We start from the raw sequence: 13,986 nt of genomic DNA on the forward strand, positions 1-13,986 counted from the left end.
TCACACTTTGCTCACTGCTACAACTCCCTTATGTGTGCTTCCAACCTAGAGCTCTCCCCTGGGTCTCAGATTCATGTAACCAAATGTCTTCTAGATATCTAGATGTCCCAGGGGTTCATCAAGCTCTTACTATCAAAATAGAACTCATCGTCTTATCCCCCCAAAGTTGTTCATTTTCCAAGTTAGAAACATAGAAGTCATTCTTGACTCCTTGCCTTTCCCTGCCCCCCACAAGTAAATCCATATATTCTTTTGGTTTTACTATTAAACCTTCATGTAATACATTGTTCCTCTCTATTCCTACAGCCACTGTGCCCGACTATCACCCCATTATACTAATCCATCTATTTGACCCGCTCAAATCCAAACTTCATCAAACCACCAATGAGAGCTTTCTAAAACACACAGCAAGCAAGTGAATGCTGAAAACTCTTTGGAGACTCTTCAGAGAAGGCATCACTGGGACTGGGCAATCATAATACCTCCATAATCACCTTTGGTAGCCTCAAGTTGCTTGTGCTTTAAACATAGCCTGGAGACTAGTCTTTAGCCCATCTGCTAACCAGACTGCTTGCCCAAATTCCTCCCTATATAGAAATTCTCATAACCTAAAAAATAGATTGCTGACTTAGTCATGTAGTGTCTTTTATCATCTGACCAACACCTGCTTCTCCAGATTTATCTCCAGCCATTCATGCTTTGTTTTTCATGCATCTTCAACAAGGCATCACTTCTAGTTCTCTGAAAACACCAGTCAGTACCACTGCACCTTTGCTCTGTGTGTCTGGGAATTCTCTCTCCTTTGCCACCTTCTGTCTTTGATCAGCATGTTGGTAGTCTCTCCTCTATGCATTGCCCTCCATTCCCTCCCTTGGGAGGCGCTGTCCTGTCTCTCCTCCCCTGGGAGGCACTGTTCCCAGCCTCCTCCTATAGAGGGCACTTTCTCCAGGATCCTTCTGCTGAGCATGGAGCAGTGTACTCAGTTGCAGTGCTGAATTAACTACCCATTTGGGCAAACTAGGCCTAGGGCACAGCAAAGGTGGGATATCAACACTAATGAAAATATCCAGATGGAAACTCAATAATATTTTACTCCAAGTTTGTAAAGATATCCTCCTATGTTTTTATTTAGAAGATTTATGGTTCTGAGTTTTATGTTCAGATCTTACAGTGTTTCAGTTTGCATTTCTTTGATTACTGGTACTGTTGAAGTCATTTTTCCAAGTTGGTTGGCTTTTTGTACTCCCTCTGCTGTGATTTGTCAATTTCCTTTCCCCTATTTTTCTATTGAGGCCTTAGGGTTTCTTCTGTTACTTGTAACAAGTTGTTTTTCAATTTGCTTTTTACTCTTAATTTTTGCGTATTACTTTCTGACATTTGGAAGTGTTTGATTTTTATATAGTTAAATCTATTGATATTTTCCTTTATGAGTTCTTTCATTACTTTTGTTTGAATATTTTAATATTATCAAGCATAAAATACATATTATTAAAAGTTTTCCTCTTGTTTTTAAAGCTTATTTTAATGCATTTAGCTCTAATTCATCTGCAATTTAGATGTGTTGAGTCTTCTGACATGACATTTTATTGTTTCCAAATGACACCCATTTTCCCAGTATGATTTATTAAATAATACATTTGTTTGCTAATGTTTCCTTTTTTATATATTAATGGGACCTGTTTATATAAAAGTCTGGAGTTTATATGGTTTATTGATTGTCTATTTTTCTACCATTTTTACAGTATTTCAATTGTTTTCATTCCAAAACGTGTCTAAAACAGATAAAGCGAGTCCTCATCTTTCCAGAATTTTGTTACTTCTTGTCACCTGTTTATTGTTTCAGGAAAAAAATGCATTATTTTGTCAAGTTTCAAGAGTAATCCCATTGACTTTTAAATAATATTAAATCATATTTAATAAATCATATTAAATAAGAACTGACTCCTTGGTAATTCTGCTTTTCTAGCCACAAAAATAATTTTTCTCCACTTATTTTTTTATATTTTAGAATTATACTTTTTTATTAATGTTGTCCTGAGATGTTTCTTCATACTATATAAATAGAATTTTCTTTCTATTTCATCTTCCAACTAGTTATTGCTGGAATATAGGACAGCTATTGATGGCTAGATATTTATTTTCCATTCAGTCACTTATTCTCTTATTAGTCTAGTGATTTTTCAGTTGATCCTCTCAGTTTTCATGACAACCATATCTTTTCCAAGTAGTAAAAAATTTTTTATGTGTTTATATCTTACTATCTTTCATTGTTTATTCTCTGATCTCCATGGAATGTCTGCCAGAATTTTATTCTTATGTATGGTATTGACTTTTTTTTGTTTTTTATTGAGGTGTAATTTGCATATAATGAAATGCATAGATCTTAAATGAGGTTTGACAGATGTATACACCCATGTAGCCTACACCTCAAACAAGATACAAAACTCTTTCAGCATACTAGAAAGTTCCCTTGTGTCTCTTTCCAGTCAACAGTCCTCCTTCAAAGGCAAGCCCTCTTCCTGCCTGTCTCCCTAGATTAATTTTTGCCTGTTCTTGAACTTCATATAAGTGAATATGATACTGATTTGAAAAGCAGTTTTTCAATATGTGATACATTCCTTCTATTGCTCTTCTTGGGATATAAAAATTATGTGTAGGGGGCCTCCCTGGTGGCACAAGGGTTAAGACGCAACCTATGAAGCAATCCGCAACCTCTGCAGTACTGCTTGGATCCCGGCCACCAGCGAGGGTCCCCACATGGCGCGCAGACCTCTCCTGCCACGCCCGCTACTCCCCTCAGCAGTGTACTTCGTCAGTGTGCCTGCTCTGCTCTCTCCTCTGGCTCTGGTGAATTCTCTCACCCTCCCACGCTTCTGACTATACCCAGTGCTTGTATAAATAAATAAATAAATCTTTTTTAAAAAAAAATTATGTGTAGGGACATGTCTTCCTTCTAAGTAAATTATTCTTAAAATAACTAAACATTCCATTTAGCAAGACCCTATAGGTTATGCAGTGGAGTTCAGCCTATGATCATCCTTCAGGTCTGGTGTGAAGACCTGGAGTCCTGCCTTCCGAAGGTTTCAGAACTGATACTCAGAGGAGCTTTCACCATCATATCAAGGTCCTGAGACTCCATCTTAAAATCAATGCACTTTTTCTTACTTAAAAAAGAAGCAACTGTCTTCTATAAGTGTCTTATATCATGTCTTCATTTTTTCTAAGGATGTGCTAAAAGACACATTAAATTGAAAGAACATTTCTGTATCTCTGCATCACTCACTGTCTCTCAATATAGAGACAGCCTACTTACTGAAGGGGTCTCTGCTACCAAGAGATGCCTCTTCCTCTTGAGGAACTTAGCAACTTCTTTTTGAAACTTGGCCACTGAATGTATTGTTTTTTCACCAGTGTTGCCATAAAACACAAACTTAAACTAAGTGCTTAACTGAAGTAAACTGAAGTACCTAAGTCATCCAGGTGCTTCGAGCATCTCTTTGTCTTCTTCTCCTTAGAGATTTTGAATTTATATTTTCATTTTCATTTTATCATACAATTTTATATATATATATTTCTTCACTTTAGAAGGTCTCATAAGTCCTCTTTGGAAGTAGGAGATGGGTCTCTCTGTCTCTCTCGCTCTCTCGCTCTCTTTCTCTCTCTCTCTCTCTCTCTCTCTCTCTCTCTCTCTCTCTCTCTCTCTCACACACACACACACACACACACATCAGATCAGTCATAAACCCCAAAGACCACACAAAACTTTTTGAGCAAGGGTGAGTGGGGGAGCACCAGCTCACACTGGGAGAGTCCCCTGGCTGTGGTATGTAAGCAACTCTGAGGGTCACAGGCTGTGGAAAGTGTCGGGAGCAAGGGCCATGTGCAAGAAAGGTGGTGATCCTGAGTTGTTGATTGAATTTCCCAAAAAGAAAGACACCCAAGGTGACTGGGCACCCCAGACCCAGACCTGGGAGTGGGAGTCTACTGAGACCCCATGTTCTAGACAGATCATCTGTCAGCCTGATTGGAGCATGCTGAGTTGAAGGTGATATTTTGGGGTTCAGATAGCAACATCCTATGGGAAGTTTGTAGAACATTCTATAGCTGACAGGTCTCTTGAAAGGACTTACTACCAGTCTAAGACTTGCTTTTGAAGAACATCCTCTGAGGCCTGCTGTCTCTCCAAGCCATCTTCCAAGCATCTTTGGGGGAGGCGGGTAAAGTCTCTTCCATCATAAGGACCACCTCTTCTGCACTGTGTGGCTCAAATCTTTCTTGTCCTGACAGTATCTTTTCATGTGCAGAGCCCTCACTGTCTTGCGTGCTGCTCTCCGTGAGCTCATTTGCTCCTGTATGAAAGCTGCTCCTGACTGTCACTGCACAATATGTTAAACGTCTTCATCCCTGCTCGCTATTATGTACTTAAAAGCTGACGGGCTTTGTGCTGTTTGGCTTGCCAAAACGGCAAAGAGACTTTGTTCTTTATGCTTCAAATCGTTTTAATGCTGTCTTTGAAACATATCTCACATAGGTATTTTCTAATAGCCTCAGAGTTGTTAGGAACTATTTTATGTTTTAGCTCATTTTTCTTTGGGCTTTTGCATATTGAGCCTCACATTAATAGCATTTGCTTCCATTTTAAGATCCATCCAGAAAGACAGCACATTTCAAAGATATTTATGAAAGGAAGATTGTTGCTATCTTACAAACCCAGAGAGGAGCTGAGGGGGCAGGGTTACAAGTTCTTTCCCCCTTAGCTGCCTCCAGGTGAGATGGAGAGATGGGCATAGTGGCTCAGGTGGTCCCCACGTGCCCTGTTGGACCCACCTTCCAGAGGGCCTTCCCCAAACCTGTCCCATAGACTGACATTACTTCCAATGCAGGTATTCCCATCAAGGGCCACTCTGGGGGGGGGGGGGGGCTCCCCCACCACCACCACACAAAAGTCAGCTTTTGCCCAAAGCTGACTCCCTACACATCTGGATTTGCCCCAGCCCCATTTCCAACTTCTCTGGCCTTACCCACACTCTTCCTGTCAGTGTGCATCTCCCAGGTCTAGGCCACGTTTGGTGTCTTACCCCACAGCTCGGGAGCTCCCAAAGAAAAGGATATGCATCTGTATTTAGCTGTCTACTCTTTGGTGTTCTGTTTTAGGTAGAATATCCCTGTTACTTCTTGCTCCTTTCCTGCCATTCTATGAAATTATCTGGCTAGTGGAAGAACTCTTTCTGCCTTAGGCATCCCTCTTATGACCAGTCCCTCTTGTAGCCTCAGTCTCGTCTCCCAGAGTTGCCCAGTGTGGGTCTAAGTTATATTCTTCAAAATTGTGTTTGAATTCACTCATTTTAAATGTATTTAATACCTTGATAGACTCACGTCCATCTGGAAGACCTCAGTCTTCTTTCAGAAGACTGCAGATCACACAGAATCTTCAGTGCCAGCCTGCTCAGGATTTTATAACAGCCCCTCTCCTCCCAGGCCACACCAATCTATTCGCTGACAGGTCTATTTTTTTCCTACTTGGTATTTTGTTTTAGAACAGCTTTAGGTTCTCAGGATTATTCTGAAGATAGAGTTCTCATTTACCCTGCTGCCAGTGTCCCCCATTATTAACATCTTGCTCTGTCTCTTAATCTGGACATCCACAAGCCTCCCACTACCTTTTCTCCTGCTCTCCTGGTGCAGAGGCCAGGGTGTTTGTCCTGTTTTATGTCCCCAGCCCTGGATTTGGCTAGTTGCTTCCTTGAGGTCTCATTTCATAGGTCCTAGAGTCCTCTTTATTGCTTGGAGTTGCAATAACTTCAATTTAGCTTTTGACATTCTTTTCCTGGTTTGTGTGTGTGCATCAGTACTTCCTGGGTGTAGTTGGCACTTCCTGCTGGAGCTCCTGAGGAGACACAGGGGTCCAGCTGCTGTCTGTTAGTGATGCTGACCCTCCCGCCAGTCTAGGTTTTGGCTGCCCATGAGTTTTGGGAGAAGTTATTTAAACTCCCTGGAGTCTTCCGTTTCCTGTCTGTGAGAGGAGGCCCATACCTCTCCCCAAGGTTCCAGGTGCAGAAGTACTTCCAGACCGCGGGCTGCTGTGCAGACATTAGGTATTAGTCATAATAATGGGCCTCTGGGCAATTAAGAAAGTTTTCTTTGAAAAAGCATTTTCCTTCCTTACGTACTTTTAATTAAGGAAATAGGTAATGCTTTTTTATTGGAATAAGCTTCAGTACGTTTGCAAAGATTAAACACCACTAGCTTTTTAAACAACAGAAAGCGTGGAGGACAATTAACTCCTCTTGGGTTCTGGATGCTGGTAGCTCAGAAGATTAGTGATGGCCATTTGTACAGCAGAGATTTGTATAATAGCCTGACTGGGAGAGTCTGAAATTCCTTGTCTTCTGTCTGGTCTTCTAGATCAGAGGAGCCAGAGGTGTCCCTGAAGGGGAAGGAAAAACTATTTAAAACTTTTATGGGGATGGTTTCTTTTATCAAAAGATCCTTCTATATCCCAGCCTCCAAGACAAGCATCCTGTAGTATTCTTTTGTGAGGACTGGGAGAAGAATCTTTTAAAGGGATTTTGCTTATTGATTGTTAGGAACAGACCTTGCTATTTAAATTTTAACAGTTCTCAGCAAGCTTGCAATTCGGAAGCTTGTGAATGAGCTAATCCTTCCCAAACCACTTTTTTTTCTTTTTTGGTACAAATCAGAGTGCCCCTGGGATGGATTGGATTCATTTGTATTAGTTTTCAGTTTAATCTCTCTTCTTGCCAGATCTTTTATCTTTTAGTAAGAGGGAAGAAAAGAATAAAGAATTCTGTAGATGCATCCAGAGGACTAAAAGTATAGAGTGGATTAATGGGCCCTGTTGTCAAATCAAACTGGGTAACAGATCCTCTTGCTGGAGTTAGGCACTTCCAAGAGCTGACAAATGGCTGCCAGTCACAGGGGCAAAGGCTGGGAAGGAGGCTCTAAGGGCAGGAAAGGCAACTTCTGGGCCCTCTCTGCCTCTTTCTTCCTGCAGTTAACAGCTTCAGTCAGCTGGTTTGAACATTGTCCTTTCGACTTTGTCTCCTGCTGAAATTGCTGTGGTCACTCGTTGCTTACAGACACTGAGATCTGCAGGGCGAAAGGGATGAAAGATAAGCTTGTTGAGCAAGCTATCAATTAGGTACCCACAAGGCAACTGGGCACCCTCAAATTAGAATAATAAAGGAGGAAGCTTTGAGAATATTTTGCAAAGGTGTGGGCTGAGGGAACCCCCAGTAATCTGGGGCTGGTAGCAGCAGAGCTGGTACCACCAGTGACCCACAGAAACAAGGAGGCTGCAGAGCTGAGAGTGCAGAGAGCAGGCACCTTTGGATGGAGGATGCAGGTAGTCTGAGCAGCCTCCCAGTGAAAAGAAAGAGCCCTGACTTCGTTCTCCCTCCCTCTGCTCTTTAGGAGAAGCCTTGGGGTGGGAACCATCCCTGCCAGGCAGGGCCTCCGGGGCACAAAGAGGTTGGAAGTGACTCTGGGAATCAGGTATGTCCAGAGCACAGACCAGGCTCCCTGGGCCAGGCTGGACACAGCAATGCACATTTTCTTATTTCATATTCATGACAATCTCAGGAGTTGTTATTTCCCCATCTTTTCACCATTAAAAAGTTTGAATTGTGGTGAAATACATATAAAATATACCATCTTTAACTATAAGTGCTCAATTTAGTAGCCTTAAGTATATTCACATTGTTGTGTGATCATCACCACTGTTCATCTCCAAAATGTGTTCATCATCCAAAATTGATACTCCCCATGAAACACCGACTCCCCATCCCCCTCCCCCAGACTCTGGCAACCACCTTCCACTTTCTGTGAACTTGATTACTCTAGGGATCTCATTTAAGTATGTCATACGGGATTTATCTTCTTCTAATACAAACCTAGTGTCTTCAAGATTCATCCACGCTGTACCAAATGTTAGAATTTCCTTCTTTTTTAAGACTGAATAACATTCTATTACATAAATCGGGCACATTTTGTTTATTCATTGACCCATCAATGTGATGGACTATTGACTTGCTTCTACCTTTTGGCTATTCTATCTTTTGGCTAATGCTCTACGAACATGGGTGTACAGATCCTTCTTTGAGACCCTATTTTTATTTTCTTTGGATATATGCCCAGAAGTGGAATTGCGATCATGTGGTAAAATTGTATTTTTAATTTTTTTGAGGAACTGCCATCCTGTTTTCTGCAGCAGCTGCACCATTTTCCATTCTCACCAACACTGCACAGGGCTCCAAATTCTCCACGTCCTCGCCAATGCTTGTTATTTTGTGCTTTTTTTCCCCTATATAACCATGCAAATGGATGGGAGGTGCTATCACATTGTGGTTTTGATTTGTCCCCCCATTTTCACATAAGAAGCACATGCAAAATTAAACAAGTCAGTGGGAGAGCTCATAGTCAACTTTGGCATCCGTGTTTTCTCTACTACCTTTCAGTCAACAGAATGAAAACTCTTTCCATTGAAGCTTGACTTGGAGAGCCCTAGTTCCCACCAACGAAGTCCAGTCGCAGTGATACTAGGGGAGCGCTTTCATCTTCTGTGCTGACAAGTGGCTCTTTTCTGTAAGGGAGCCGCCTTAGAAAGCCAGATCACCACAAGCTGTTGGATGCTTGTAGGGGGGTCTCAGACTCTCAAAGTGAAAGAGAAATTGCTGTGCTTTTCCCATAGCTCGTCAGGGATGCACACGTGGCATTTTTAAGGAAACATAAAGTGAGGGGGCTCCTCATCAACTGTGGATTACCCATCACGGCAAATCCATAGCCAAAAACACTGAAATGCCCAGCTGGTGGGGAAGACTGCATTCCCAGAAAGCCATTTTTGGAAGCAGCTTTATTTGAAATAATTAAAAAGATTCAGTCTTCAAGCCCAACTGGCAGTATGCTTCAGAGCAGCATAACTTTTTGTTGAGGAATCCGGCTTACAAACTCCAACTTGGTGACAGGCATCTCTGTGGAGGTCAGTGAGGTGGCCTTTGAGAGTCTTCTTTCATTTCAGAGCAGTTTACGGCTTCTTGTTGACCTGGAAGGGACCAGAGTGCATTTCCAATGAGCTCCCAGACCCAGACTCATGAGTCCTTACCGCTAGACATTCAGGCTTTTGCAGAAGTGGCTGTGATCCACGTGAGGAGTGTATGTGTAGCTCGTGTTGTCTTCAGTCTAAGCATTGCCTGGTGCCCAGGTGGACTTCATATGTCATCTCTTTCTAACCAACTCCAGGGTGGGGAGGGGGTGAAGGGATGTTAGCACCCTAGGAACAGACAGAAGGTTTGGTTTCACGCACACTCTTTCCCCAGGCTTTACTTCACTGATAACTTGAAAATACAGTTCAGACACCATAGTGATTCAGAATGGGAACTGACAGTGGGTGCTCAACCTCAATGCCAGGGCTTGTTCAAGCCAAGGCCTCACTCTCTGAAATGATCTGGCCAAAAAGCATGTTTAAACTGCAAAACAATCACGCGAAGGTGTAGGAGCCCAGCAGAACCTTCAGAAGCCTCATTTGGCTGACAGAATTGTTCTCCCACACCTGCCAGAAAGCTGGGTAGAAAGATATTGTGAACTAGCTGTGAATTTCATTACGTCTCCCTCCAGCCAAAGCCACTCAGGGTGTGGTGGTGGAACGGACCGCCACGCAGATGGGTTGCGAAATACACAGCCCATCTGTCTTTATCATGCTCATTTCCTCTTTTATTAAAATGTTAATGAATATAGTTTTTATTTATCATTTGGTGACATGTGCAGCATCCTCTTCTGGGAGGAAAATCTGCAATCTGCCTAACCATGTGAGCTGTCAGAGAACTCTTTCCCATCACATATTGAAGACAGGGGTGAGAAATATTTCGGTTCCATTTGAACTGCCATATGCGGGTTGAACAGAAAATTTCTTTACTTGCTGACGGCAGCATGGGGTAACGGGAGGCACTCTGGGCTTGGAGGGGGGCCCTGAGTTTACTGCCAGGCTCACTAGTTACCAGCCTCATGAAGCTCGGTTTCCATGTCTGTTGAAATCAGCGCTTTGAAATCAGTGCTCCGTCTCCAACACCTGCGTTGGTAAGCCAGTAAGATGATTTAGGGAATGCATTTTGTATGCACTCATTATTTATACTTGTGTTTGTGTAGGTTTGAATTTGTTTTGCTTATTCTTTCAGACTCTCCATGGAAAGTGCATCTGTCAGATGTTGGCCCCGAGATGACAGGCGTCACCGTACATGGTCTGACCCCAGCTCGCACCTATCAATTCAGGGTGTGTGCCGTGAATCAAGTGGGGAAGGGCCAGTACAGCACAGAGACAAGCAGGTGCGTGAGTGCCATCCCTCTGTCAGGGGACAAGGGGCAAGCTGAGCCTTAGAGCAAGCAGAGGCCTCGTTTCATGTAGAGGAACTTGATCAAAGTAATCACCCTCCAGCCCTCGGTGTTACTGGCAAAAAGAGAGAAAATGCAGTCATGTGCTGGACTAGCTGGCTGTCCTTCGCTCTGAGGGAAGTTTCGTAGACTTCAGTGATGCTCTCTGGCCATGCTGATATAAATTATTCCTGATAGCACAACTCTCGGTATACGTGAAATGCAGAGTGTGCCTGTTTCCAGGCCCTTTATCCAGCTGAGTGCCAAGAGGGCCGGCGCTGGTACCACGCTTTGACAGTCTTGACAAGTAAGCATCTCCGAGTGTTGTGAGAAAGCTGAATGAGCACTGGTGTTGCCGTGGATCCCCAGTGGGCTGCTGCTCACCCATCCCTGGGGTGGCTGCTTCTGAAGCCCACTCAGATGTAACATGGGAAACAGCTTCATCAGATTTCAGCATGCCCACTCCCCAGCCGCCCCGAGCTCCCCGTGGAATTGAGTTGTAGAATTGTGGAGATCTAAATGACTTTTCTTCAGAATGTGAGCGTTTGAGATGAGGAATATTGAAAGAGCTAAAGAAAATAATTTGGAAGGAGTCTCAGACTGTGGGCCTGTGAGCTGGCTCGCTCAGGCTTATAATCTGTTAAAGAGTAGCGGTACCATGGGTTATTCAGACAGAATAAGGTCACCTCCTGTGTCTTCCTTGCTGCTGCCTAACTGATTTCCTATTATGCTGATTTGTTGTAACTATTTCATGCGTGTCCTTTCAGTTTGATCACCTGTGTGTTTTGTTTTTCTCATCACTCAATTTTAGTAAATGGCTCCAGATTCAGCAAGACAGGAAACATGAATGAGCCACCTTTGTTTCTCCTCATCATCTCTATTTCCCCTCCCCCTCCTTGTTTTTTAGGTTGATGTTACCTGAAGAACCACCCAGTGCCCCCCCGAAAAATATAGTGGCCAGTGGACGGACAAATCAGTCTATCATGGTCCAGTGGCAACCACCCCCAGAAACAGAGCACAATGGGGTGCTACGTGGGTATATCCTCAGGTAAGTAGGCTATGAGTGGTCATTTGAAGACTGTCATTATAAAGAATTACATGTCTGCTTTGCTGAGGTTGCAAAGTCAGATGTCTGTAGGTACCAACAACAATCAGGAGAACCAGGGCAAATGTATGTATTTAGGGAATGGTGGAGACTGTGGCGAACTGGAGAGCATAGTGAACGTGGACAGCTTGGCAGAGACAGTCTAAGCATAGTGGGTACACACAAAAAGTTGGCATCAGCAGCTGCATTCTGACAGAAGGATGGAGTTGGGTGTTATGGTTTGGTAGCACGGTGTACTATCCGTTTCAGTTTATATAAAATTTTTACCAGGAACATGTGTCATTAAATATAATAATTTTAATTAATAATATACAGTTGAGGGCCTCCCTGGTGGCGCAAGGGGTTAGGATGCAGCACTATGAGGGTGTCCGCAGCCACTGCAGCATGAGTTCCATCCCTAGCCAGGGAGGTGACCCACATGGCACAGCAGACCTCTCCTTTCTCGCCTGCTGCTCCCCTCAGCAGTGTATTTCAGTCAATCTGCCTGCATTTGAAAGAAGAAATCTCATTTGCCAGAACTACTCCTGATTTTAAAATTGCACCAAACAAGATAATTGCAGTGGTTTGTTGATACAAGAGAAAAAAGTGAAACTACATTGAAAGATAATTATTAAATTTCTTCTAGTAGGGTGTAGAACTATGGACAAATTTGTTAACCTTACTTCTTAGCAGACTTATAGAGCCAAAATCATAGATGGATCTTCCAAATGCCTGGTTTATACTTATTCTGAGCATGTTATTGTCCTGAGCATTCTCAGCACATGATCAAATAGTGGCTTATCAAAGGCCTGAAATGGATAAGTTTAAGTTCTTAGATAAATGTAAGAAATGATGAGTGATGCTTCCTTAATACCATTGTCTTTTTGTGTGGAGGACCACTCACTCCCAATATGTGTCTGTGTAATCATCCATTCATCATTTCATACAAGTTTATCCATATGCATGTAATATATGCCTGTCACAACCAATTCACTGCTACTGTAAAGTTTTCCCTCCAGTATGTGAATCATCCTCAAAACATAAGCCAGATCATTATCTGCCTGAAATGGTTTAAAGTCTGTCCCCAGGGGTACGTGAAGGACTGGAGAACTGGAATCAGCACTCATGTCCCCAACTGTCCTTCCCCTTTTCAAAGAAGGGCACAGGGGAGGCTACAATCTGTCCCCTGGGCTCTGGGTCCTGGGGATGCTTCTGGACAGTTGTAGTTCTTCTCCAGAAAACAGCCCTGCATTCTACTGCTGAAGCCAAGGTTCCCCATCACCACTCTACAAATGGCTCCTTGCTCCAGCTGCAGCTCTTGTTCCAGGCTCATCTATTAGTGGCAGTAATTGGACCCGCCCATCACAAGCTTCCTCATCTTGCCTGCCTCTGTCTTTTTCAGCACATGGAGGAATAGTTTTCTTAGGCGCCAGCTGTCAAGTAGACTTTAAAAGTCAGCCCACAGAACTGGGCTCGGGGCGTGGAGTTTAATAATAAAATCTCTCTGATGTTACAAGTTCCCATCAGAGGGTGCACATTTCTCTGTTTTGTGGGATTATGACTGTTGAAAGGATTTTCCATGATGGTGTCAGTGGAGTTGAGTTCTGGAAAAGAGGGCATCTGTATTTGTAGGGACTTAAGTCAAAAAAGCCCTAAAATGAGGGTATACTACCCAAGGCCTGTGAATATCAAAGTTTTCAGAAATTAAAGACCCATGCCAGAATGAATTTGCTTGGAAACATTTCCAAATAATCCTCTGGTCTGCAAATCAGGTCTGTTTGCAAGCTTGTTTCCTCCAGGGCACAAGTCTCTGTGTCAGATCTGCAGCACAATCCAGGGAAGAGCAAAATAGAAATAAATCACCATTGTGGCTCTGGCCATAAGAAGTAGTTAGGATGCGTGCGCAGTAATAAAATATTTATAATAATGGCCAGGGTGTTTCTTTGAGAGGAGCATAGGGGTTATGTCCTTTAAAAACATTCTCCTGTTTATTTCCGTATAAAAAATCATCTTGTTCTGTCTGAGATGGTCTCCTGGGCAACGTAGCCTACCAGTCAGAGGATGATGCCCTGCACTTCCGTTATTAATTGTGACCTTCCCAGACATCCTGTGAATATTACAAACACATCCTGAACCACTGGTCTGCATGGACTGAGCTGCCAGATGTGGAGGAGAGAGAAACCCATTTCTAAGACATGGCGTCTGCAGTCTGTTTTGCAACATCACACGCGGAGGGTCCCTGCTTGCAGAAATGGTGGCTCACCCAGACTTAGCTTAGTTTAACTCAGAGCTTTCTCTTTTTTTTTTTTTTAAAGATATATTTATTTATTTATACAAGCACTGGGTACAGTCAGAAGCGCAGGAGGGTGAGAGAATTCACCAGAGCCAGAGATGGGAACAGAACAGGCAGACTGACGAAATACACTGCTGAGGGGAGCAGCGGGCGTGGTAGGAGAGGTCTATTGCACCATGTGGGACCCTCACCGGTGGTCAGGAATCGAACCAGTGCTGCAGAGGCT

General features: G+C 43.2%; 1 protein-coding gene across 1 annotated transcript in view; it reads left to right on the top strand.

Annotated features, from left to right (window-relative positions):
- Nucleotides 1-13,986, top strand: part of SDK1 (sidekick cell adhesion molecule 1) — a gene marked incomplete at both ends in the record, with an annotated part of 728,549 nt that overhangs the window by 552,046 nt on the left and 162,517 nt on the right. Inside the window, 2 exons of the mRNA XM_084251360.1 lie at nucleotides 10,191-10,338; nucleotides 11,291-11,431. Coding sequence (XP_084107486.1) covers nucleotides 10,191-10,338; nucleotides 11,291-11,431 — 289 coding nt within the window. The remainder of the gene's footprint in view (nucleotides 1-10,190; nucleotides 10,339-11,290; nucleotides 11,432-13,986) is intronic.

Source organism: Talpa europaea (assembly GCF_964194135.1).
Source record: "Talpa europaea genome assembly, chromosome: 12".
Taxonomy (NCBI): Eukaryota; Metazoa; Chordata; class Mammalia; order Eulipotyphla; family Talpidae; genus Talpa; species Talpa europaea.